This window comes from Staurois parvus, unplaced genomic scaffold (genome assembly GCF_062004578.1).
Source record: "Staurois parvus isolate SC_StPar_1 unplaced genomic scaffold, SC_StPar_1.0 ptg000002l, whole genome shotgun sequence".
In the NCBI taxonomy this organism is placed as follows: Eukaryota; Metazoa; Chordata; class Amphibia; order Anura; family Ranidae; genus Staurois; species Staurois parvus.
In genome coordinates, this window is record NW_028317798.1 from 4,922,004 (window position 1) to 4,949,962 (window position 27,959).

Below are 27,959 nucleotides of genomic sequence, written 5' to 3' on the forward strand. Positions count from 1 at the left end.
TCAAACCGAAGAGTTCAATCTGTGTTTTTCTCATGGTCTGAGAGTCCCTTGCATTTTGGCAAACTTCAGGCGGGCTGCCATTTGCCTTTTACTGAGGAGTGGCTTCTTTCTCGCCACTCTACCATACAGGCCTGATTGGTGGAGTGCTGCAGAGATGGTTGTTCTTCTGAAAGATTCACAGAAAAATGCTGGAGCTCTTTCAGAGTGGCCATTGGGTGCTTGGTTACCTCCCTGGTTAAGGCCCTTCTCCCACGATCACTCATTTTGGCCGGGTAACCCACTCTAGGAAGACTCCTGGTGTTTCCAAACTGCTTCCATTTACGGATGGTGGAGGCCACGGTGCTAATTGGGACTTTCAATGCTGCAGAAATGTTTCTGTACCCTTCCCCAGATCTGTGCCTTGATACAATCCTTTCTCGGAGATCTATGGAGAATTCCTTGGACTTCATGGCTTGGTTTGTGTTCTGACATGTGCTGTTAACTGTGGGATCTTATATAGACAGGTTTATGCCTTTCCTAATCATGTCCAATCAACTGAATTTCTCACAGGTGGACTGCAATCAAGTTGTGGAAACATCTCAAGGATGATCAGTGGGAACAGGATGCACCAGAGCTCAATTTTGAGTGTGATGGCAAAGGCTGTGAATACTTACTGTATGCACATGTGTTTTTTTTTTTTTTTTTTTAATAAATTGCAAAGATTTCAAAACTATCTTCTTTCATGTTGTCCTTATGGGGTATTGTTTGTAGAATATTGAGGAAAAAAAATGAATTTAAGCCATTTTGGAATAAGGCTTTAACATAACAAAATGTGGCAAAAGTTAAGCGCTGTGAATACTTTCTGGATGCACTGTAGCAGGATGAGCAAAGCGTGTCTTGTTGCTATGTTTACTTTTGCGGTGCGATAAGATTTGCCACATACAGTATACTTCAACCATATCTTTTTAGTATCGTTACCCCTTGCCTATTTTATTCCCTTTACGTAGAGTGTACAGTATGTATGCAAACTTTACAAATGAACTTCTCTTATTTGTTCTCCTTTAATCTATAAAATATGCAAGTGAAAGTGTTTTATCTGATTTATCTGATTTTTGAAACAGAGATAAATCACTTGCACCTACTTCCCGTACCGAGGTACAATGTCCAGTAGTTCCTTTGTTGTCACTGACATATTCACCTAGTTGTCTTCCTGGTTTGGCACTATGACCATGTTGAGTGGCTGACCCTTGATGGCTTAACTCCCTTGCACATGCATTTTCCCACCCGAGGCATGCTGAGGTTATACACTGACCTGCGCATGTGTGACTCAGTGTACAGTCAAAAGAACATTTCTAGAAGGTATAGAAGAAGCATTTATTGCAAAAGAGATGTTCTGTGTCCCTTCTGCAAAACAAACCTTTTACTTCCCTTCCTGCTAGCAAACTTATTTTATACTTTAAAGTTGCAAAAGTGTAAAAAATTACCTGTTGATCCTGCCAGAATTCAGTGCCGTTCTCTGTACTCTGCACTTTTATCTCATTCAGTATCATCCCTGCAAGTTCTCTGATCTGGCAGATTGAAGTGCTACACCAAAAGGTAACATTACATAATGGAGTTTATTCAAATATTAATGGAGTATAGCAGCCAATGTGTTTTGGTGCCTTGCTTTACCCACTTCATCAGGGTGAAAATAAATAAAAGAAATAGTAAAAATAATCATTAAGCAATAATGATTGACATTAGCTGACAGCGAGATTCAGCCCGCTGTCAGCTTAAAATGGGTTACAGGAGTGCAGAACGAAAAGAGCTTTGGCTGTACTTCTCCTTTAACTAGAACAATTTTTGCATGAAGAGTGGTATCAGATTCCATTATCCACTATTCAAGACGTATATTTGTCAATTCTCAGGAGAATTCAGGCTGCCTTGGATACCATAGGCGGTCCAACACCATGTTGGGTAACAATTTCGTTCTTTTATCTGGTGTTTCCATAATTTTGTCTGACCCCTGTATATATAGACACACACCTATAGACAGATATGCAAAGAGATATATACACAACTTGAGAAAAGGGCCGGTTGTGAATGTTGAAGGAGGTTAATCCATAAGGTATGTTGAAAAGTGTTTTTTTGGCGGGGGGGTTAAAAAACCAAACAAAAATGGTCTGTTGAAAAGTGACATGGATTTAAATATCAATGTGATAAGGTGGTCTAAATTGCCAATGCTTGAATTGTACAAGTAAGAAACACCTATTCTTACAATGGTATACCTCTGATCATGCTAAGCCAATTCAAACTTCTCAGGGCTAATGCAACTTTTTCCACCCTGGCACTGATTTTTTTTTTGTTTAGGGTCCATTCACACCACAGTGTGTGTGCTGAGCATACATAAACGCATGCATTGATGTGTGTTTGCACATGTGTTGGATTTTAGCATGCACTACTATCCTTTTTTCTCAATCGTACAGTAGAGAGCATAGGACTTGTATCTTTAGGTGATGGACCTATTCTCCTCTAGAGAAGTATTTTTATTTTCTCTATTTTTTTTTTTTAACATATTTTAATTAAAGTTTTTACATACAGATAGAAACATTTTCCAGACAAGCTGAGAGTGCAGGATATTTCTCTACATTTTACCAGGTGGATGTTCAGACCTCGACTGATGCGAGCTTCGGATGCATTGTGCTTCAAGCTGCTGAGTGTTTTATTTGAGTTCTTTAAGGCTTGTTTGTCTTTTTGACATGTTGGCAGTTCTGTTTGCTATGTTGTTGCCTACCCGTCGGCTTTTTTCTTGGGTACATCCCATAGTCTGAGTACACAACTTCTGTGGTCAGTACTATGCGATTAAGAAAATAGGAATAATGACTTGCCTATGAATTTCTTATCTTTAAATATAGTACTGGACAGAGTTCTCTCCTCTCTGTGTATAAATCACTCTTAATCGCTTGCTTAAAACCCCCCCCCCTGGAGTCTCATGGAGTGGGCTAGGTTTTGTGAATATGCTGTAGCTTCTACAGTTTTCTACAGGTAGCATATAGCCCACGGTCTAAGTCCTGTGCATTATTCCAAGAGAAGAAATTTATAGTCAAAACTCCTTTTTTTAACTTTACTAAGCTTTATTTGTAAAGGAAACTTAAATGCGCTGTTTTGACTCTTGCGTGTATGCGAGTTGCAGTGCGTTTAGATGCGCTTACACGCATTGTGCTGCGTGTAAGCGCAAGGCCTTTTCAACTTTTTTTCAGTGCATGGCAGCACATATCTGTATAACGCACTCAACGGCTGCTATTGAAATACATTGCTTTTACAATGTATTTACATCTGATTTGAATATTTAATGTTGATATTCTAAGTAGGACGTGTTACAGTTGTCACCAGTCCAGGAATATGGGAGGAGTTATCCCTATAAATACTAAGTGCACAGTCTATTACCTTTAGTAAATCAATCCCTTCAAGTACATCAGTTGATTAAATTGAACAAAGACAATCCCAATCAGGAATCAGTATTCCAAGGACATGGTAGAAAATACAATTTTTTCGTAAAGTGATTGTAAACCTTCACATACCCAGTGAAGTGACTAATATTAGGTGATACACAGAGATTAAACCAATCCGCCTACATAAGTTGTACTAGTTTATCTGCATCCCCTCTCTCCTTTACAACTTCCTAAAGTACACAGTTTACACAGCATTTCTAAGCTTCCAGGGGCAGGAGGTGGGATCTGATATCACACACTTAATAGCACAGAGAGGAAAGAGAGTTTAATTTGAGACCCGAGTGGAGGGAATGGAAACACAACCCCTACACAGTCTCATAGGGAAATATGCACAGCTGCAGCTGTCAATAACCTTCTATGTGCTGGAGGTGGGGCAAGGCAATCCATTTTTTTTTTATGGTATTGACATAACCTTTCAGAAGTGACTCGTGCAAAATAGAGGAAAAAGAGAACAGATAAGAACCACACTAGGCACTTTGGATTTAAGAGGTCTGCAACCACTGCAAGAACAGAAATGGGTAGAACTTTGCTACAAAGTTTGTTAATCCCTGCGATGTACATAGATCACTGAGAGTGGAGTTACTCTTTAAGGCTGGATTCACACTTTTGTGTGTGCATTGTAACATGCCTACAATGCATTGATGTGATTGGCCTACTGAAGCTACATTTTTAAAAACAAGTATCTTATAAAAAAAAAAAAAAAAAAATCAGAGAGAGAATTAAAGTAGGGATTCAAATACCCTATTAGATCCCAGGCTCCTGGAAAAGAATGATACATTACTTCCCTCAGATGGTAGCACCATCTTCATTCCCTCCAATGCTGATAACCAGATTCTGGTTATTTTAACTTAATTTCAGAGAGTTTGCATTTAAAAAGAAAACAAACTTTAGTTCTGCCTTAAACCTCAAGTTGATGACATTCAGGCTGTTGTGGGGACTGACAAATTTTGATACTATTAGCTATCAGCAGAAATGTTGGAAATTAAGGTTGGGTGATATGGTGCTTTAATTCAGTAGTTATATGACTTTTTCTGTTTAAGCTTGTTCATTCCAAAATCTCTGCTTAGAAATTGTATATCTAGACAGATGTTGCTTTCTCAGTTCATGACCAAATCTATTAAAAGTTTGAATTGCCTTCGCCTTTGCCTTGCTGGTCTCATCTGTACATGGACACCTTTTTGTGGTATAAATATATATTGTGCACTGAATCATCACAAGCATCTTTCATATGGATATTCATCATAAAATACATATGTATGTATTGTCACATTGAGGAGCTTGATAGAATGCCTGACATTTTCATTGTAAGAGTTAGACATATAGCCTGTATGAAATGTAAAGTTTGCTTTCACCTAGCTGTGAATTGGCTTTGCTGAAAAATAACATATTTTGTTTAAAAGGTTCAAGCTGTCTCTTTATAATGTTTTTCTGGACGGAGGTGGAAGAATTCTCTTTTTGACCCATAGAAATCATTCTCAATAGAAAACCTCAACCTATTTTAAAAGTAACAATATGCCTAAAAATATTGGGATTGCAGCGTGACAAAAAAACCCAATCACAAGAGCTTGGTTGTATATTCAATAGTGGCCTGAAAAATAAGCTTTGAGTATTCCTAACATTAGTAGTAAGATATATTCTATTTGAAGTGGAGTTCCACTCACCTGTCAAAAAATAAAGGTCAGCAGCTACAAAAACTGTAGCTGCTAGCTTTTAAAATACAGCCACTTACCTGTCCCTCGGTCTTGCAGTGTGTCCCCTGCAGCCCGTTTCACCGTCCGTCGCCGTCCTGTATTCCAGGAGGCCGCCATCTTCAGTGTGGGCACCCGGCTGTAATAGCTTGCGGCATCACAGCCGGGTACCCACTGTGCATGCGCAAGTAGAGCTGCGCTTCATGAATGGTTCTGTAGTCTTCTGGGACCTGTCATGTGTCCCAAAAGACTACAGCGAGGGAGGAAGGAAGGACACCTTCCGCTTCCGATTGCCTAGGTGATCAGACTGGAAGTCAGAGCAGGTACCTGTCAAATTTGGGTGCCCGCTCCCCCCCACTCCTAAAGGTGCCAATCCTTAATGGGGAATGAGGGAGCAGTCCTTAAAGCGTAACTTTCCCTTTTGGGTGGAGCTCTACTTTAAGTCGCCTTACCACTTATCTGTGGAGTTATAGAAATATCTTATATTATCACTAGGTAGCAAAGCCTTCTGTACTATCACATCTGCCTGTATTAAAATATCAAATTGAGTTGGAACTTAATGGGTTTACTAATTTACTGTTTTTTTTCTATTTCTTAAAGTTTGCCAGCAATTTTTCCTAGCTAGAGATTCAGACTCTACATCCCACTGCAGTTGGTACCATTCACCCATACCTGCTGCTTACAGGGAGATTTGTGTACATGCCATTGGTTGTTCTGTTGAGTGCAGTACAAAGCGTTGTTATAGGGGTATGTCTTGTAGAGCACGGTGTGATCCAGGTATTGTTTGGGCATAGTTTTAAAGTCTGTCTATATGAGCACTAAAATAAACATAAAATACTATTTAATTCTGGGACAGATTCAATAGATAATGCAATGTATACATGAATATTGTACCTGTCAGTGCTAATACAGGAATTTTTGTTTTTCTTTCTTTTTACAGAGGAATTTGACAGAATATTTTGTGGCTGTAGATGTGAATAATATGCTGCACCTATATGCCAGTATGCTGTATGAACGCAGGATCCTTATTTGTTGCAGCAAACTCAGCACGGTGAGTAACGGTGATCTACTAAGCAACACTTAGGGATGGTTGGAGATAGTATTGTGCCATTGAACCATCTCATATGCCTATAGATAGCAGAGACTGTAAAACTGAGATACCTGGCTACATATTAATCTGTGAGCAGTTCTGTGTGGTTTTTTTTTTGGGGGGGGGGATCTATTAGCTGTCACAACCATACCTGTGAACAGCAAAGAAATACTTACAGGATTTTCTATAAATATTCTATAAAACATATCTGGTTTAAATTAAGTTATTTAATGGCAAAGAATGTTGTCATAGGATTTTACCATTGGATATTTCAGCAGACAGTATGCAGAAAGCAATTTTGAGTCAAATCATCCTTCAGTAACTGCATTGGTTTAAGAAGTAACTCAACTTTCTTGGTTTTAAAAAAACAAAAAAAGGCAACTAAAAATTCCTGCTTGTGTGATTTTCTCACTGATTTTCCCAGAAGGCTGCACTAAGATACAAGTCACATGGTAGGCATGCTCTGCAACAAAAACATTATTTTACATCTAAACTCCTCGAGCGCCTAGTCTACACCCGCCTATGCTCTCACCTCAACGACAACCACCTCCTCGATCCCCTACAGTCCGGCTTCCGTCCCCTACACTCCACCGAAACTGCCTTACTCAAACTCTCCAACGACCTGCTAACCGCCAAAGCTAATGGACACTATTCAGTGCTCCTACTCCTTGACCTCTCTGCGGCCTTCGACACAGTCGACCACCCCCTCCTCCTCAAAAAACTACACTCCCTCGGCCTCAGAGATTCTGCTCTCTCCTGGATCTCATCCTACCTGTCACAACGCTCTTTCAGCGTTACCTATAATGCTACCACCTCCCCCTCACTCCCCCTCTCTGTTGGGGTCCCTCAAGGCTCTGTCCTCGGGCCCCTTCTCTTCTCCATCTATACCTCCTCCCTTGGCCAACTCATACACTCTCACGGCTTCAACTACCACCTCTATGCCGACGACACACAAATCTATCTCTCAACCCCCCACCTCACCCCCTTGGTCTCAGCCCGAATCACACACCTACTGAGCGACATATCAGACTGGATGTCGCTCCACTTCCTTAAATTGAACCTCTCCAAAACCGAGTTTCTTGTCTTCCCCCCAGCCCGGACACCACCCCCCATTGATTTCTCCGTCACATCCAACAACGCTACCATCAAACCCGCCCTGCAGGCCAGAGTACTGGGTGTCATTCTGGACTCCAACCTATCCTTCCAGCCCCAAGTCCAATCTTTAACAAACTCGTGCAGACTCCACCTCCGCAACATCGCCAAAATCCGCACGTTCCTAACCCCAGAAACCACTAAACAGCTCATCCACTCCCTCATCATATCACGACTCGACTACCGCAACTCCCTCCTCACTGGCCTGCCTCGCCGCTGGCTATCCCCTCTTCAGTCCATCCTGAACACGGCTGCTAGACTCATTCACCTTTCCAACCGCTCTGTCTCCGCCACCCCCCTCTGCCAATCCCTCCACTGGCTTCCGATTGCGCAACGGATCAAATTCAAAATCCTAACGCTGACGTACAAAGCTGTCCACCATACTGCCCCGAACTACATCACTGACCTAATATCCAAGTACCGCCCAGCACGCACACTCCGCTCCTCACAAGACCTCCTTCTCTCTAGTTCCCTGGTCTCCTCCTCCCATGCCCGCCTCCAGGACTTCTCCAGGGTGTCACCCATCCTCTGGAACTCCCTGCCCCAACCCATCAGATTATCACCTACTCTCCTCTCCTTTAGGCGCACCCTGAAAACCCATCTCTTCAGGGAAGCCTACCCCACCCCCTGCTAACTTGCCTCCCTCCTCCACTCTTCCTACCACTCCATCCCCCACAGCTATCTCCTCCTGTGCCACCACCCCCTCCCTCCTAGATTGTAAGCTCGAAAGAGCAGGGCCCTTGATCCCCTCATGTTTTGCATTGTATTGGTATTGTTCTGTCACATGTTCTGTCTCCCTTTGTAATGTACAGCGCTGAGCGAACTATTGGCGCTTTATAAATACTGTATAATAATAATAATAATAATTTTAAGTGAGATACTCCCAAAGTGTTAATTACTTCTTGGGATTCATATACTGCCTTACAACACACTCATTAGAACACTGCAAGTGCATTGGCTGAATAACAAAAAAAAAAGGTTGCTTCCAATCAGCTTCACGCTGCACACAACAAATCGCTTTTGCTTCAGAGCAGAAACAGTTTGGGATCTGTAAGAAAGTTTGCTACAATCCCTGCAATGTACCTTGATCACCCAGAGGACGGTTGTTTTTTGCTCAGCAAAAGTTGAGAATGACAATTCCTATATGGTGCTAGCTGTTCCTTAGCATTTGACAACTATTTTGACTGGGTGGAGTACAAGCACAATTGTATGTCCAACTCACCATTTACTTTGGATTAAAACATTTATAGGTTATAAGCAGTGCTATAGCTGCTTTCTCCCAGTTCATAATTTTTCTGCATTATCAGCTGCTAAAAGGCTTGTAATATTTAATAAGCGCTCAGGACCATTTCTCAATTTTCATTTTCATGACAAGCACTTTAGCTGAGCTGTGTTAATATATAAAGCAATCCTAAAACACCAAGTATTTTGCATTAAACAAAACATATCTACAGTTTAAATTGAATTTATAGTAACCCCTCACATAAACTCTCATAAAGCTAACACTTGTTCTTGGCCCCCAGACAGCTTAGATCTCAAGCTGCCACTCTGACCACCTTTATGTTTTATGGTCCACTGCTGTCTCTGGGTGTTTTAGTATTTGTTTTATTTTAATGTTAAATTGCTTGTTATTTGTTTTATTGTTTGTTATTAAAGTGGATTTGTCACACAAAGACTACATTGACAAGGGAGCATTTCCTGATGTTTCCAGTGCTTTACTTTAGTGACTGTAAATTAAAATCTTTAATACCCAAAGCTGTGAAAAAACTAAATTGCTTGTGTTAACTACATTGTTGGAAATACTAGTTATGGGATCTGACACTTCTAAAACCTTAGAAAAAAAAAGATACCTCAAATCCCAACTTCCAGCCCTCTTGCCTAGGTGATTGCAACATCAGCCAGTTTTTCCATAGAAACCTGGGAAAGCCAAGGAAGTCTCACAAGAATGCACTTCTGCACTGTGCAGTTACAAATTTTAGTTACATTTTAGGCACTCCAATTGTGCAGGAGTGGCATCACCGATGACTAGGCAAGAGCATGACTACTCAAACTATCGCGTGACTTTTTCTGCTTGTTTGTTTTATAGGTTTATAGAGGTTGGATAGTTTTAGGAGCATAGTCCTGCCAAACAGTTGTTATTATTATTATTCAAGATTTATATGGCGCCAACAGTTTGCTCAGCGCTTTACAATATAACGGGAGACAATACAGCAACAATACAGTTCAATACAAGAGGCTTAGGAGGGCCCTGCTCCTTGGAGCTTACAATCTAGGAGGATTTACAAAAACTGCATCTATCCTTTTGAGGGAATCAAAATTGTGTGTGACGTTAGAGGATTTAGCGATAGAAATGTTAAGCTAGGATCGTACCATTAAATAGCATGCCTGCGTTTTCTTGAATTCATGTCTGCCTATTGCCAGCTTCATGTACGCATACAAATAAAGAGCGTATAAGAGATTACACAGCTGTAATATACACAATGGGCCTTATGATAGTAACAGGCAACCATTTAGACCCTTATTTTCTTAATTAGGGTAGGTTAGCTGATGAAAGGAAGAAGCCGGTTGGATGGTGTGGGCAATAGACATTTCTTAATCATACATTGCAGGACATTGAAGAGTTCATATTCATGACTACTTGGGTTATGCTGCCACCTTAAGGTGAATGGACACTGGCCAAAAGGGCACAAATCCTTGCCCAAGCATGACCCCACTCAGCTAAGCCTCCATTCTTAGGTGATATATGTGCTTACAGAAACCTGTTGCCTGTTCTTAACGCCTCTGATGGGGTGAAGGAGTAGGGATTCATTTGAATTGGTAGTTGCATCAAATTAGCAAAGAGGAACTATACCTCTACCCATACTGGAGTGGTGATAGCCTGTAATGTCTAATCTGAAAAACAGTGTTGTGCTAGCTCATAAACGCAATATTCATGTACATATAAACATATCAAAAATATACAATAAAAGTCCTTATAATTGTGACAGTTCAATCAATTATTGTGCTAGATTAAATGTGTTTGATATAGAATCTGCTCGACCGTAAAATCTGTGCACCTTCACCTAATGGATAAGGATGGCCGCTTACCTCATAGCATGGACCTATAAACTAATATAGGTCAATCAAACAAAATGATTCCATAAAAAAAATCTCCAGATGGCAGTAAAGAGCTCATACAGGCACCTCCATAGATGACACTATAAAAACGAATCTCTTCCCAGCTTAAACTCCACATGTAAAGAAGAAAGGACAGATCCCATAGTGTAATACCATTTTAATCTCTTAAAAACATGTAGGGAATAATGTCTGCTGGGTGGCCCTAAATCCTGTGGACAGCAATTTCCATGGTACAGGGTATCAGGTGACCTTGTTTGCACTTGTTTTTGAGCTCCTAGTATAACACTGTTGAACCGCACTGAAATCCATAGACCCTGAGGGATACTAGATTTAGCACCATTCTGTCTTCTGCCCTGCCCTGATCCACTGTCTCAGGGGCACAATCCTCCTTTTCGTATGTGTCAAGGGAGGCATTTTCAGAGAGCTGTCCCGTCTCATTCCCTAGTAAAATCTTTTGTGTAGGGTGCCACATGCATTGTTCTTCCGGTAAGGGCCCCCTTTGTCTCCTTGGGACTTTAATTTGGTCTTGTCTGTTTTGAAGACTTCTCCTTTTAAACATCTTCAAGAGATTTCCATATTGCACATTATGTGCATTAATTCTGGCTCTCTGAGTTAGTTGTTCTTTCTTACAGAGAACTTATTTAGTTTTTTATCCGGAAAAGATGTTAAGGTTTCGTTTCTCTGTCCTACCCCAGGTGGTTACTTCATTCCACCTTTTTCAGGGCTGTCCTAATCATAAGGAGAAGGTACTTAACTCTTTGGATGTTGTTTGAACTGTTTGAGTCTATCTGAAGTCTACTTCTTTGTTTCAACAGTCTGATTCCGTTTGTTCTGCCTAAGGATCCTTAGCAAGGGTAGGCTGTTTCTTGATCCCCTCTTTCTAGGTGGATTTGTCAGCCAATTCCTCGGGTTATTCAAATTTGTAAGACTTCTGCTTGTTCTTTTCTTTACATGTTTACCAAGTTCTACCAGTTAGATATTCACTCCTCTGTGGACACTAATTTTGGCTGAATGTTCTTGCAGGAAGCTTTATGTTTGAGTCCCCCCTTGATGTTTTTAGGTTTTGGGCTTTTTTGGCCACCTTGCTCTATTGCTCAATATATGTTGCTTTGGGACTTCTCACATAGTCATGAATATGAACTGTGAATATGTCCTGTGATGTACAACTAATAAATTAGGAATTTTGATTTACCTGGACAATCCTTTTCTTAGAGTACATCACAGGATACAGAGATCCTTTTCCTGTTGTATGTTCCTCATTGCTTGCTACAAAACTGTGACATAGCTCAGCTGGGAGGGATTATGCCTGGGTAGGGATTTCTGCCTTTTTTGGCCATTCACTTGAAGGTGGCAGCATAACCCAAGTAGTCATTAATATGAACTCCGTAATGCATACCACGAAAAGGAGTTTGCAGGTAAATTAAAAATACTAGTTTGTTTTAGATAGTAAGTTTAAAGCATTATTGTGGCCAGGCTATGGACATCGAAATATTTACATTTTCAGAAGCAGTAAATAAACTTTATATTAAGCCCTTACGGACTGCTATAGCAATCGATTTTGTGGAAAATCCTTCAAAATTCACAACAGAAGGATGTAGTCATTGGGTTTTATCATTTTTGTCTCTCTCTCTCTCCTCTCCCTGTGCACCTATGCTGTGTTTACATCACAGGATAGAAAACTGTCAGTTTGTCAAGTCACCTCTGGGGGTAGTAGGAGCTACATAGCTAAATATATATAATATAAAACTGAGCTGATTCAGCTCCAAACTTTGAGAATAAAGTGCTGCATAGCAGCTGAAGCTACAGAGGTCAATGAGGACTTCTTTTAAAGTTTGTGTACTGCTTATTAAAGTAGGATTCCTGCTGAACAATAACTAGACTTAAAAATGTCCCTTCCCCTTTTTACTTCCTATGTTGACTAACATTGACCATTGTAAAAAAGAAAAGTGTATGCACACCTATTTTTAGCCTGCTCCAGTCTGGTCACATAATCCGGCTCTCCTGTATGAGTCAGCAGCTGCTGCAGGGAAGAGGAGGGAGCCCAAGAGTGGCCAAAGCATGAAAGCCTCTGGGCGATGTCACAGTTTCAAGATCTCCCAGCCGTTGTTGACCGTTCTCTCATCTCGCCTGCAGTTGCTGCTCACTGAGACAGGGGATCATGTTACCAAGCCAGAGTGGGGTGAAAATAGGTAATCACACACAATTTTTACCAAGATTAGTTAGCATAGGTAGCAGGAGGAGGGAGGGGACATTTTTAAACATGGTTAGTATTAGACAGGAATTCTACATTAAGAATACATATCTATCTGAATGTCCAAAGTCTACTACAGTTCTACTTTTAGGCCCCATTCACATTATCACGTAGATGGAATGGAATGTTTGCTCTATGCGATTTTCACATTTGTTGCTCAAGAAGCTTCTGCTTTTTTTTTGGCAACAACCTTCATGTGATAGTTAAAAGTGCAGTTTGCAGTGATTGCCATGTGACAGTTGTAGAAGAATCACATTGCATTTGGGATGCCGATGAAGGATAATGATACCCAAACATATGCCACGTCTTGTGCTGTGATTGCCACGCTTTAAGCCATCCTAAAACAATCCCACATGCATTGGTGGTCACAGACATTTTAAAACTCTCCAAACTCATCAATGGCAACATAAACCCATTACGCCCCCCACCCCCTAAAAAAAAAAACAAAAGCAAATTTTAGCAGTCAGTGGCATTGTAAAACTCCCAACCCTCCCCCCGCTTTCTCATCATTTAGCAGTCATTGGAACTTTAAATCCCCCCAAAGCACTCACAAAATGTTGGTGGCCAAGTAGCCCTTTTATACACACACCATAAATTGTAGCCTCCTATGCTGCAGCTTGGATGATTTAGTGTTTGGATTACATTTCATATATATGCCTGTTGAGATTTGTAGCCATAGATAGATGATGATTATTGGGGATTTCTGTCATTCCTTGAACAAATGGCATGAGTGTTGAAAACCACCACAGTCCTCTCCTGCTAGTGGTACAGTAGTATCACTCTCCCCATAGCAGCATGGCTGACAAAAGAGATCAGGCCCACTCACAGCAAGATTTTTCAACAAGCTATGGTCAAAATCAGTAATTGAGTTGTCTATGACAGCCTTAAGTTTTAATGTGGCAGCAAATTATGTTCTGCTTTACTGTCATGCAGTCTATAGATGTAAGAAGTTTTGTAGTACCACACACTTCAAATTTTGAAATGGTGAGTTATGAGATGGCTGTTCATGACCCCCTGAACATGAAAAATAGAAGTGAAGCTGCCAAAACATGACTGGAGATGGAGATTACATTTTATAAAGCCTTATTGTGTATTTAATACTTCATCAGAAAACATGTTTTACTTAATCAGCCTCAGTTCTACTGTCCAAAAAGAAAATCAGTCAATACACATTAACAGCTCAAAGAATAAGAAATCACTCTTCTCCTGAGATGGAAACGCACGATCTTATCGACTGGTAGATCTTGAAATGCAGAGCTCTGAACTTTGAACAGAATAAAGCTGGGTTTTTTGGTATTGATGTGCTGCCATTTTAAAGGAAATAGCACTTTTGGGTTTTCAGCATCTTTTATCTGTCAGAGGCTTGATGGAACCTAAGTGGCATTAAGCTCCCATCTTATCAAACAACCTGTCTGGAAGTGCTGTTGTTCCGGTGAAGATTTGGTTTCATCAGCAAAGTGAGAATGCGCTTTAATTTCTTTCCTTTACCTTAGCAACACATCATCCACACATTACACTTGGCTACTTGACTAGCGGCATTATATAAATACAATGCAACCCAAGTACTAAAGTATGGGATCAGCAAATGTACTGAAAATGTCCATGTCATAGATTTTTGTCAGCATAAAGCATTTTAATGCTTTGGAGTCACCCTCACATATATTTTTATTACAGCAGTGAAAATGTAATTATATAAATATCGGGGGTCTGTACTGGGAATAAATAAAATGAAATTGGAAATAAATGACCCTTGGTTTGGGGCCCTTGCACTACAAGGATTAAGTTCTGATTATGTCTGAGGGGTGCTGTAACAGGCATTGTTACTTACTTTACACCTCTGCTCCACCAACAGACCGAAATACTCTGTCACAGTGACATATCTACACCTGACACTCTGTCAGTGAAAGAGTATCAGGTGTAGATATACATAGGGCCGGGGATACGGTGACAACAGTATGGAGAGTGGTTTAGTGTGAGGAATCCATTCGGGTGAGCCCGCAGCTGTCCATTCATCTCCTTTGACATTGATAGCACGGGTGTCAGTGTGGAATCGGGATACCATCTGCTTGTTTGATCTCTTGATTTGAGATCAAATTGGTCTGGTAATTGGCTGATCTGTTTGGTGTGGCAAGCACTTGCGAACACCAAAGCACCTTGTTGGAGGTTATATTCAGCACGCAGCACTTTTCCTTCCTTCACATTGGATTTGGGACTTATTGTGTATTTTCATGTTACGGACATTGATTTATAGCACTTTATATGTTGATTTTTGTACACATGTGTACATGAGTTTGTGGTAAATTTTTATTTATTGTGTCAGGATATTATCAGTGTACAGCGCATTCATTTTATTTTTAGTAAAGCTCTATAGGGCAATGTAGTAGCGCCAGAAGATGAGTCCATTAGTGGATTTAGAGGGACAGTGAAATCTCCCCCCTGTTTGAAATGCCTGTAAGAGATCACCCACCTTTTGGAAGAAGGTTACTTGGTGCTCATTGGTACAATAAATATTAGCCAGGAGCCTCCAGGGTTCGTGGGAACAAAGGTTCCAGCATGCGTGAACCCAAGCAATTCCCTTAAGTGTTGCCCTTTAGAGAAATTGGTCAACGTCATTTGCCCAAAGCCAACATAACATTCATCTGGAGAGGATGGATAGTATTATCGCATCAGTTCAAGATACTTCTATCAAAAGTAAGAGCGAGACCCTGTAGTCATAGCCCTCCGGGCAGCTGGACTGGAGCTTCTTACTTCTTCATGCAGGGTATATAGATATACAGTAAAACCTTGGATTGCGAGCATAATTTGTTCAGGAAACATGCTTGTAATCCAAAGCACTCATATAGCAAAGCAAATTCCACCATAAGAAATAATGGAAACTCAGGTGATTTGTTCAACAACCATTTATACATTAAAAAATTTACAGTAATACAAAATACTGTTCAGTATAACGTAAAAAATAAAACAAATTAACAAATTGGATATTGCAAAAGCATTTGACATTGTTCCCCACACATGGCTAATGTGTAAGGTAAAGTCTATGGACTTGGAAAAATCTGTATGTTAATGGATTGAAAACTGGCTAAAAGATTGTATTCAAAGAGTAGTGGTTAATAATTCATACTCTGAATGGTCTAGGGTTGTTAGTGGTGTATCCTAAGGTTCAGTGTTGGAACTCTTACTTTTTAATATATTTATAAACGATATAGGGTCTGAGATTAAAAATCCCATTTCAGTCTTTGCAGATGATACCAAGCTGTGCAGTGGAATAATGTCCTTACAGGATGTCTTCAACTTACAAGCCGACCTCAATGCACTGTTTAACTGGGAAACTATGTGGCAAAAGAGGTTTAATGTTGATAAATGTAAGGTGATGCACTTGGGGGCTAAGAATATGCATGCATCATACATACTAGGGTGTGTACAACTGGGGGGATCAATGGTGGAGAAGGATCTGGGAGGTCTGGTAGATTATAACCTTAATAATGACATGCAATGCCAAGCTGTAGCTTCTAAAGCGAGCAAAATCCTCTCTTGTATTAGAAGAGCTATAGACTCCAGAGAGAGTGATATCATTTTACCCCGATACAAATCATTAGTAACACCTCATCTGGAATATGCAGTTTAATTTTAGGCACCAATTCACAAAAATTATTTTGGGGAACTGGAGAAAGTACAGAGAAGGGCAACTAAACTGATACGAGACATGGAGGAGATCAGCTATGAGGAAAGATTAGAGGAACTGAATTTATTCTCTCTTGAGAAGAGGAGATTAAGGGGGGATATGGGCATCATGTATAAATACATCAGTGGTTCATATAGTGAATTCAGTGTAGAGTTATTCACCCTGAGGTCATCACAGAGGACAAGGGGGGGAAGAAAAGAAGAAAAGAAATTTAATCTCCAAACACGGAAAGGTTTCTTCACAGTGAGAGCTGTGAAAATGTGGAATAGACTGGTCAACTCAGTGAATTGCTTTAAAAAATGCCTGGATTCTTTCTTGGATGCACAGAATATAACTGGTTACTAACATTTATAGGTACAGTTGATCCAGGGAATATCCGTTTGCCTTTTGGGGCTTTCAGGAAGGAATTTTTTTCCCTTGTAGGAGCAAATTGGATCATGCTTTGGTGGGGGTTTTTTTGCCTTCCTCTGGATCAACTGTGTTTTTTTAAAATGGGTAAACTGGATGGACTTTTGTCTTTTTTTCAGCCAGACTATCTAACACTTTACCCTTGAAAAGATATATGTGGCTGGTGTTAGGGAAACAAGAGAGGAGAGGAGGAAGGTTATTCTGTAGGATGTCTATCACTAACGGGTCACTGCTATCTGTTGGCTCACTGGAATCTTCTTTTTGTCGACTTTAACAAGGAACCTATTCAATGCAACTTGCTTTTGCCTCCTTTTTGAGGATTTGGGGGAAATGTGACAATTGCATTGTCGTTAAACAGATTTATCGTTCGCACTGCTACAGCCTTATTCGGGTGGTGCTTTTTTACACAATTTTGCACGGTTTCCCACATTTTGCACATCTCACTAATCTCATTTTAAGTGAGGATTCCTCTGCCTTTTTATCCTCCTCTTCAGACGAGATCTCCTCCATAACCTCTTGCTGTTGCTCGCGATGCAGATCCATCAGATGTACATACTACTCCTATTGCAAGCCCTCGTTCGTTTATCAAGTTAAAATTTATAAGCAATTTGTGCTCGTCTTGCAAAACATTTGCATACCAAGTTGCTCGCAATCCAAGGTTTTACTGTAGTTAGCATGGCTGGAAACAGTTCCAGAGCAATAGAGGGGAATCTGGCTGTAAAGGGGTCAGGTATTTAGTGTGAGCCCTCAGTCTGAAGTCTGTAGTATTATAGGTTCCCAAACGAGGCTTAGCGCTGTTTAAAAGCATCATGTAAAGATGTGAGTAAATGGATAAGTCCATCTCAGGGCTGTATCTTCTAGTGATGATATATCCAAAGGTAGAGAGTGCAAAAAATGTGATGGAAATTAGAAGTAAGCTGTATTAAGAGTATCTTTAGGGAGCAGTGTCTCGGTCAGCCTCGAGGTTTCTGAGTGCATAGTCATACGCGGCCATGTCACTGCATGATCTTACAGTTAGTGGGGAGTTGATGACATAGGTGTGCCTGGTGGAGAACAATAAGACAGAAGCCAACTGGGCTAAGAACAAAAATATGAAAACATGTACTCATCTGCAGTCCACAGGAAGAGATGACAAGTGCTTTCCATGGTGTGCAGGCGATGGACCTGGGCTACTGAAGTCTGCTCTCTGTAAGATGAGCAGAGTGCAGGCGATGTCAGATCAAGTTTTCGGCATTAGGAGCGCTGTCTTTGAACCTTGGGTGAAGGGTTGTGGGACACTGGCTTGCACGATTCTGCTGGGAAATAGAATGCATACCAAGTGGCTGCGAGGCAAAATGGAAAGCTCCATCTATATGTGATGTTTCATGTTTTGAGGGCATCGAGTAGTGGGTGCAGTGCATGCCGATTTTGCAAGGTCTGTTGAGACAAGTCCTGAAAAAGCTTATTGTCTGTATCGTTGTGTAAGATATGACCCCTTTCCCTAGCCTCCCTTTCATCAGACAGCATATAGCATTCCTCGATGGTTCAGAATCCCGTGGTCTATGGTGGAAAGCTCTGTGAGCCCTCTCCATCTCAGTAGGGGACTCTTGCAGATGGTCTAGTGGATCATTGAAGATTGAACAAATTGCTGGTTGTAGAGCTTCGGCTTCCATTGATTCTGGTATGCCCCGTATCCTTATGTTGTGTCTTTGCCCCTGGTTGTCCAGGTCTTCAAGGTGTCTCTGCATCTCAAGAAGATGTGAGCGTTGCGTGTCATACGTGCACTGTACTTGGCGGATTGCATCTGAGTGTAAGCGGGAAGCTTGTTCCACCTGTTGGCAACTGCCTGTTGGTCTTAAGGGCTGTGATCGCTGCAGTCAAGGTGTTTTTGATGTTGGTTGCCGCTTTCTGAAGATCCAGCAGGTTTGGTGGCTGAGTGGAAATAGTAGAATGGGCATAAGCTGAATCTCCATTGCCCATCATAGTGTCCAACTCGCTGTGAGGAGAGTGAGGGGTTGGGGCTTTTGTAGCCACATGGCTGTCTGAGGTTTGGGTTCAGAAGAGCACAGGGATGTTTCGGTTGAGCTAGATACCCGAATCCCTTGGTGTCTGAAAGGAGGAGACACGCCTTCTAATCTTTCCCATGTCTGTGGGCGTAATAAGACTCCTGTTTGGTTAATTGTGTTCCTCGATGTGCCAAAGTTCCTCATCTAAGTGGCCATCTTGGTTGCCAGTCAGGTCATGCCCCCCAGAAATACACATTTTATCCTGAATACTTTAAAAAGAAAAAAATACAAATGTTGTTTTTTTATGTATATTTTGAATTGATACCTTTAAAGTCCTTTAGTTTATTTTCTTTGTTGGAGTTATACATATTAGCTGGGGAATGACAGCTCTGAAGCTGGATGGGAAAAGAAGCTCATCACTTCCAGCTTTATTCAGGTCAGAGACAATCAGCGAACATGTTTGCTGATCATCCTCTGCTCTCGCCACTGACACCTGCTATGCCTGCCCTGGCAGGTGGGTCCAAGATACATGGCAGGGGGTTCAGGTGGAAGGGATGGGGGCCACACATTGCCTATGCTCACTTCACAGCCTCCAAAATCACGTGTACAAGAAAGTCAGGAGACACCTGAAGAAGCACACACACATGCCTAGCTGCAAGAAGCAGTCAGAAGTGTGTGTAAATGGTGATGCTGCCACCCACGTAGGCCTTGCATCAGTGGCAGGAAGAGTGTTAAAGGCGCCTTTGTTTTACTTTGCAGGGCTAATACATAGCAACTAATAAGTGTTGTCTTAACAATTATGAGGTCTACACAGAAACAGTTCATAAGACAAATCTGTTGTCTTCTATTATTGTGGAGGACGGATGACCAGTGTATATTTATACATGTACTCTTCCCACAGCAACTAGTCCAACGGTTCTTTTCCAGAGAGCTGCATTTATTCGGATATAGATATTTGTTACAGATGACAGAAATCCAGCTGAATACTTGTAAATATTACAATGAACAACAGCCCTCAGTCCCATTTAAGATACTTCATATCAAGCATGGAGATACTACACCGTCCAGCATATGTCCGATCTATAATATGCACCTAGGTAACTTCCATGCATGCAATAATGCGAGTTATGATCTATACCTGTGCTTCCATATTAATGAAAGGAAGAAGCTCCTTATAAAGCAAAGGTACAGATAAGGCAGATGACAGGGTATTTAGAATATTCATGCAACCATCAAACTTAAGAGGGCTCACTTTCTCCTGTCATACTGTAATCAAAAAGAAGCTTCCTTAATATACACATTTTTCCCATTCAGTACAATGGCAAGCACTCTGATTGGCCACATTTAGTAGCCCCTTTGATCTTCTGGGTGACAGGTAATGCCTGTTGGGCTTGGACAGCTACAGTCATAATTCTAATCAAAGTTGTCCAGATATTTCCTAAACTGCGTTCTTTTACTATTAATTAGACACCACATACAGTGTGTGTGTGTGTGTGTGTGTGTGTGTGTATATATCCTTGCACATTTTTAGTACTGAATATGTGACTCCTAAACCTATTTTGCATGCCTACTTTAACCACTTCAGCTCTCACACTATACACATCCCATGGACAATAACAATTTTACATTTCTGCTATCGGCCTACTTATTCGACAATAACATTGTTATAATTTAAAGCATTATTAAACCCAAAAACAAAAATTTTATATATTGCAGCTTACCAATCATTGGATTTAAGGTTATTGTAAAGGCCTAAGGTTTTTTACCATCATGCATTCTATGCATGAAGGTAAAAAAAAAACTTCTGGGCAGCAGCTCCCCCAGCCCCCTCAATGCTTACCTGAGCCTCATTGCGATCCAGCGATGTGAATGACAGCCCGGCTGTCCCAGGTTTCTGCCTCCTCATTGGCTGAGACAGCAAGCAGGAGCCATTTGGAGTGGGGCTAATCCACGACTCCACGTGTATGAATGGACACATGGAGCAGCTGGTGCCCCATAGCAAGCGGCTTGCTTTGGGGACACCCGACATAAAGGAGGAGCCAGGAGAGCCTGCGGGAGACCCGAGAAGAGGAGGATCCAGGCTGCTGTGTGTAAAACCGCTACACACAGCAGGTAAGTGTGACTTGTTTGTTATTTTATAAAAAAAAAATTAACCTTTAGAATCACTTTAATTTTCTTTTCATAGTCTTTTCTCCCTCTGTTTTCACCTGATGATCTGGTCAGTAGCACACCTCCAGTATTAGAGTGCCCCCACTCTGGAAGAAGGAACAACAGAGACACCTTCGAAGAGCAGTATTGTTATTGTGGGGTGAGGGGGAGTGTTGTATGCACTAGCAGATTTAAAGTGGAGCTCCACCCAAATGGGGAAGTACTGCTTTAAGCCTTTGTCCCCCGCTCCCCATTATGGGTTTGCACCTTTGGGGAGCAGGTACCCCGAATTTGACAGGTACCCACTCCCACTCCCGCTGCGATTGTGATCGGTAGCGGAAGTTGTCCTTCCCCCTCCCTACCTGTAGTCTTCTGGGACATGTGACAGGTCCCAGAAGACTACGGGACCATTCACAAAGCACAGTGCTTCTTGCGCATGCTCAGTGGGCACCCGCCTGTGAAGCCACAAGCTGTCACAGCCGGGTGCCCACACTGAAGATGCCAGGGAGAGAAGATGGCCGGTGAAACCAGCTGTGGTGAGGACACCACTGGACCAAGGGACAAGAAAGTGTCTGTATTTTAAAAGTCAGAAGCTACAGTTTTTGTAGCTGCTGACTTTCTTTTTATTATTCAACTGGAGCTCCACTTCAAATTCACAATTCAAGCAAATTAAAGCTAAACTCCTGCTACCACTTTCTAGGCAGTTACAGCAACATTTATTTTTCCCCTTCTGGGCTAAAGGTTTTACATAAATACAAGCTGACCATTGTAAGCACTCTTGTCAGTGGTAAATGATTTGTATCAATCCCCTAACTGCTACATCTGCAGGACAGCTTGTTTTATTGATAGGCAGCAGACTTACTGCTAAGAACACCAGGGGAAAATAACAAAAAGAAAGCCTAAAAAAGGAAACTAATGCAGCCATCACATCTGAGAATTGGTAAGCTGCAATCCAATGTTTGCTTTTCAGTTTAATACTGTTTTAACCTCTTCACGCTGGCCGCACACAAATGTGCGGCCTCCTGGCGTCTGGGCCTAGACGCGGAGCGGCCGCATATTTGTGTGCAATTAAGAAAAACATATGTGCTGAGAGCGCACAGGTCCGGTACTCACGGAAAGGTCCCGATCTCCTCTTTCGATCGGGACCTTTCCCGATCATGTGACTGCCGTGACGGCGAATCATGGCGGTCACATGACCCTAAAACCCCGCGCCGCCTCCTGTCTTCTGAAACCCTTAAAGGGCCGGGAGGTTCCCGGCACCAAGGGGTTAAGATAACAAAGTAACATATGTTTTTGTCGACAAAGATTGTGGGGCCACTCAAGCCACAGGGGACTGCTTCCTTGGATCCACAGAGAGACAAATTGCCTGCGTGGCCTTGTACCACTCCAGAAAGTTAATTAATGCCTAAGCCCCGATGGGCGGAGCAAAACACATGGAGGGCATGTTTTTTGGCAGAGGCACGCAGGTTGAGGCCACTTTTCATCTTGTTTACGTGGACTGTTCAGGAGTGCAGCAATCTTTTTATTCTAGGACGAACAAGGTTTTCCTTTTGTGATAGTGTCTTGTAAAATTATTTTTTTAAATTAAATTATAGTCTATAATTTCTCGCGTTGAAATTGACATTTAACAACACACACAGACACAGACACACACAGACACACACAGACACACACAGACACACACAGACACACACAGACACACACAGACACACACACACACACACACACTAGTTCTTATTTGTGACACATTACTGTACTAATGTTGCAGCAAATTGGTAAATAAATACTCCTATATTTAATATCCTAAATTGAGGAGGTTGTAAACTGTATTTAAAAAAAAAAAAAAAATAAACCTCACCTGCTATGTGCAATGGTATTGCACAGAGTGGATTCGATCCTCCTCTTCTGGGGTCCCTCACCGGTGTCTTGGCTCCTCCTCTTCTCTGTGTGCCACCATAGGAATCTGCTGCCTATGGTGGCACAGGTGCAGGCACGCTCCCGAGTTCTGCTCTGAGCATTCATAGACACAGTGTTGTCGGACCCCGTCCTCTGCTCACAGGATTTGATTGACAGCAGCAGGAGCCAATGGATACCGCTCCAGTCTCTCTGTCCTGTGAGAGAGGAGAGAGCCACTGTAGATGGGCAAAGCCCTGGATCAAGTGATGACTCAGGTAAGTATATAGTAGGTGAGAAAGTGATACAAATACTGGAGCATTTTTTACCATAATGCAGTGAATAATAATAATAATGCAGGGAATGCATTAAAGTGTCATTAAAAACAGATAATGAAAAACTCACATACTCACAAAACCACTAAAGCATTTGTTTTGTGTAGAGTGAAAAATAGCTGGTTAGCCTAATGTACAACTGACTTCCTATTATTAGTATTAGTGTTAAAATTATAATTTCATGAGCAGTAACCTTTATTTACTTGATGAAAATTTTAAGATTTGTATGCTTTCTTTACTACTCTACCAATAAGGGTTCTGTGTTGCATTGTCAGGTGGTAGTTTTTCAGAAGACAAGTAAATTATGTTATTTGTTTTTTATACTACTGATTCACATTTTCATTGAGAATTAATATTTAGTTGTGATTTAGTTGTGATTTGTGACCTGTGTTTTTAGTAAGTGTGAATCTTCCATAAAACTAGAGTGCCTGAAAATATTTTTTATTATTTGTTTTAGTCTAGATTTCTTATACCCGATTTGGACGAGGAGGATTGGTCGGATATTTGGGATTTCCCCTTTAAACAACTTGTCTCCCTCAGAGGCAGGCTCATTTAATATATTTATAAACGATATAGGGTCTAGGATTAAAAATCCCATTTCAATCTTTGCAGATGACACCAAGCTGTCCAGTGGAATAACGTCCTTACAGGATGTCTCCAACTTACAAGCCGACCTCAATGCACTGTTTAATTGGGCAACTATGTGGCAAATGAGGTTTAATGTTGATAATTGGGGGCTAAGAATATGCATGCATCATACATACTAGGGGGGGGTTACAACTGGGGGAATCAGTGGTGGAGAAGGATCTGGGAGTTCTGGTAGATCACAAGCTTAATAATGGCATGCAATGCCAAGCTGCGGTTTCTAAAGCGAGCAAAATCCTCTCTTGTATTAGGAGAGGTATAGACTCCAGAGAGAGAGATATCATTTTTCCCTGTACAAATCATTAGTAAGACCTCATCTGGAATATGCTGTTCAATTTTGGGCACCAATTCACAAAAAGAACACTGGGGAACGAGAGAAAGTACAGAGAAGGGCAACCAGATGAATAAGAGGCATGGAGGAGCTCAGCTATGAGGAAAGATTAGAGGAACTGAATTGATTCTCTCTTGAGAAGAGTAGAGTAAGGGGAGATATGATCAACATGTATAAATACATCAGTGGTTCATATAGTGAACTCTGTGTAGAGTTATTCACCCTGAGGTCATCACAGAGGACAAGGGGGCACTCTTTATGTCTGGAGCAAAAGAGATTTGATCTTCAAATATGGAAAGGTTTCTTCACAGTGAGAGCTGTGAAAATGTGGAGTAGACTCTTTCAAGAGTTGGTTCTGGCCAGCTCACTGGATTGCTTTTAAAAAGGTCTGGATTCTTTCCTAGATACACAGAATATAACTGGATATTAACATTATAGGTAAAGCTGATCCAGGGAATATCTGATTGCCTTCCTCTGGATCAATTGTGGGTATAAGATTATAACTTTTTTTTTTGGGGGGGGGGGGGGGGGGGTTGAACTGGATGCACTTTTGTCTTTTTTTTCAGCCAGACTAACTATGTAACGCGCTCATTCAATTTAAAGTATTACATAGAGCATATTTTACCCCGTATAGAATACACAAAATGGATTCCACTTCTTCCCCTAATTGTTGGAGATGCTTCCTTGGGCCAGGGGACTTCACCCACATTTTTTGGTCGTGCCCTGCTATCGCTATGTACTGGGAGTCCAATGTTGATTAAATCTGTATCTGGTATTGCATTTTCACCATCTCTAAGAACATGTTTACTAGGTCTGATAGAAGGGCTCGCTCCTACTGAGTGAACACTCTTGGGGCTTCTTTTGTTCTATGTCAGAAAGGCCAATACTCTCACCTGGAAAAAGTTTACTCCTCCCACTGTCACCTTTTGGCAACAACTAGTCAATACGGCCCTTCCTTTATGCAAATACACGTACTCCCATAGAGGCTGCCCAAATTTTTTTTACCAAAGTCTGGTCTAAATGGTTTCAAGATAATTCTACAGCTAGTATGTGAATTGTGATTTAAGTGCTTTATGATTATGTTACCTAGGCTGGGGGGCGGCTACTCAACACTCTTCTTTTTGTTCCCACTGTGCCACATGCACACACTACCACACTCATCTGTGTTCTTTGTTGCCCCTGCGTGGGCTTTCTAACAGAATTTAAAAATATATATATAAGATAATTTTATGACCTGAATATTATACATATTAAACATTTGAGGACATCTTGCAAAGGTTGATGTAAATATAAGGATGCACAATTGGTGTATCCACACAGTAAGGACAGACCTCAAAACACATATTCATAAGGCCTCATGCATGCGCGGGCATCTGAAAAAGCCCCTCTGAACGCCAAAACTGCTGGAAGGAAAAGGCAATATAAAAAACAAGGCAAAAGCCACGTATTGCCCACATGTTTATGTGCGTATAGTGTTTGAACATAAATTCATTCTACTATGCATTTACGTGCATAGCGTTCTAGGTGTGTTCACACATTTTTTTCTGCTGAAACGCACTTTTCAAGAACACGCCTTTGATGGGTTTTGCTTTCAGTCTGTAAATGCTCCTCCTCTAATATTCCTGTTAAAGCCAGTGTGTAAATGGATGCATAGATATACAGTACATGGAGCTGCTTTTACAGGCTGCAAAAAAAAAGAAAAGCTCAGAGCCTGTATAAGCAATTCTTTTTTGTTTAATTCCGTGTACATGATTTATGGTTGAACTGGATGGACTTTTGTCTTTTTTCAGCCAGACTAACTATGTACATGAGCCCTATATGGGTAAATATAACACATAGCGGTTTATTTACTAAAGCTGGAGATTGCAAAATCAGACTCACTTCTGCATAGAAACCAATCAGCTTCCATGTTGTATTGCCCAAGCTGAGGTTAGAAGCTGATTGGTTTCTATGCAGAAGTGAGCCTGAGTTTGCACTCTAGTAAATAAACCTCATAGTGTCAGAAGTCTGTGCTTTGTATTCTTCTCCCTTGATAAACTGCTTACCTCTCATATTATTGCAACCTAAAATGATCAAAGTTACTATATTTTGAAGTGAAGGATATCAGTCACCCTTGCACTATGTTGCAGTCTGTGGTATCTCTTGTCTGCATATTTCATCATATCTGGTTTTGGTCATTACTTTTATCAGTGCATGTATACATTATGTACTGATATCTTGAATTGACTTCAGGATAACGCAGAATATTATTCCTGGTATTTTGGTATCAGAATGTAGATGCTTCAAATATTATCTTTGTTAAAGCTGTGTAAAATTGTAAGTGTGTCTTGTCTATTATCTTTCATCTCAGCAATGTCAGGCACCTTTTACATTGTCTGTTAAGCAATTCAAATCAGACACCTCAGTTTAACTTTGAAAGACTATTGACCATGTTGGAATGTTTAATCCTATCCTGTTGGGTAAGGTTATTTGCAATCTGTCGTAATCAGTTATTTGTTATCCAAAACTTTCGGAACCAATGCAAATTTCTAAAATTAGGTTGTATTATATTACTAAGTACACATGACAAGAATATCGAACAAATGATCGTCTTTTTTTTTTTTTTGGCACGCTAGTCTCATATCGAAAGTGAAGAGGTTACTAAAGTTACAAGCATCCTTGTATGACAGAATAAAAATTCTGAAGTGATGTAATGTATTTGTATTGTATTTTCAGACCAAAACTCTACTAGTTAAACAAAAATTGTATGATCTGGTATTGTACAAGCAAAATGTTCGTGCTTGTCCCTTCAAATAATTTCAGACGAAAGCTGTGTACTAATGATCAGATTAATGTATGATAGCTTCGAAAGCGGTATTTTTTGTACAAATTTCTGACCATGTGTACTAAGCTTTATGTTCTGGTATCAGATGCTTGTATAGTGACCAATAGTTTGTCTGATCCTAATATAGATATACCCTTGCCAAAACCAGTTTAGATTCAGGAGAAATTATCTTTATTTTCTTGCTGCAAGCAGAGGTCTTAGGTGTTTATCAACATGTAGGAATTATCCTACAGTTTATCACGATAGAAATGTAGAAGCTTCCAATGCTGATTTGTTTTAAAGATGCAGTCTTCAAAATAACCATACTTATCCTTATAGTGTCTGTCCATAGTGGTCACTTTCAAAAGGAGCTGCACTGTGAAAGCTGTGCACAAAAAAGGCAGGCAGAGACCAAGTGACAACTCAACATTATGGCCTGTAGACTCACTGCAGGTGATCTTTTCCCTATTACGGACTTACCATTCCTTGTTTTAAATCATGTCTCTGTGTTCGAGGTGACCATCTTGATAGCGGTAGAACTTTTCTACCTTATGTGAGGGTCTTCCCTGTGATGGCTGGTGGTCGGTTGACTGATGGAGAAATAATCAAGCAGCAGTAGAAGTTCAGAAATCATAGTTGTACAGAATTATTATTATTATTATTATACAGTATTTATAAAGCGCCAATAGTTCGCTCAGCGCTGTACATTACAAAGGGAGACAGAACATGTGACAGAACAATACCAATACAATGCAAAACATGAGGGGATCGAGGGCCCTGCTCTTTCGAGCTTACAATCTAGGAGGGAGGGGGTGGTGGCACAGGAGGAGATAGCTGTGGGGGATGGAGTGGTAGGAAGAGTGGAGGAGGTCGGCAAGTTAGCAGGGGGTGGGGTAGGCTTCCCTGAAGAGATGGGTTTTCAGGGTGCGCCTAAAGGAGAGGAGAGTAGGTGATAATCTGA

General features: G+C 41.0%; 1 protein-coding gene across 1 annotated transcript in view; it reads left to right on the plus strand.

Annotated features, from left to right (window-relative positions):
• Positions 1 to 27,959, plus strand: part of DENND1A (DENN domain containing 1A) — a gene marked incomplete at its 3' end in the record, with an annotated part of 1,241,355 nt that overhangs the window by 520,264 nt on the left and 693,132 nt on the right. Inside the window, exon 9 of the mRNA XM_089664905.1 lies at positions 6,099 to 6,209. Within this exon, the coding sequence (XP_089521031.1) occupies positions 6,099 to 6,209 (111 nt within the window). The remainder of the gene's footprint in view (positions 1 to 6,098; positions 6,210 to 27,959) is intronic.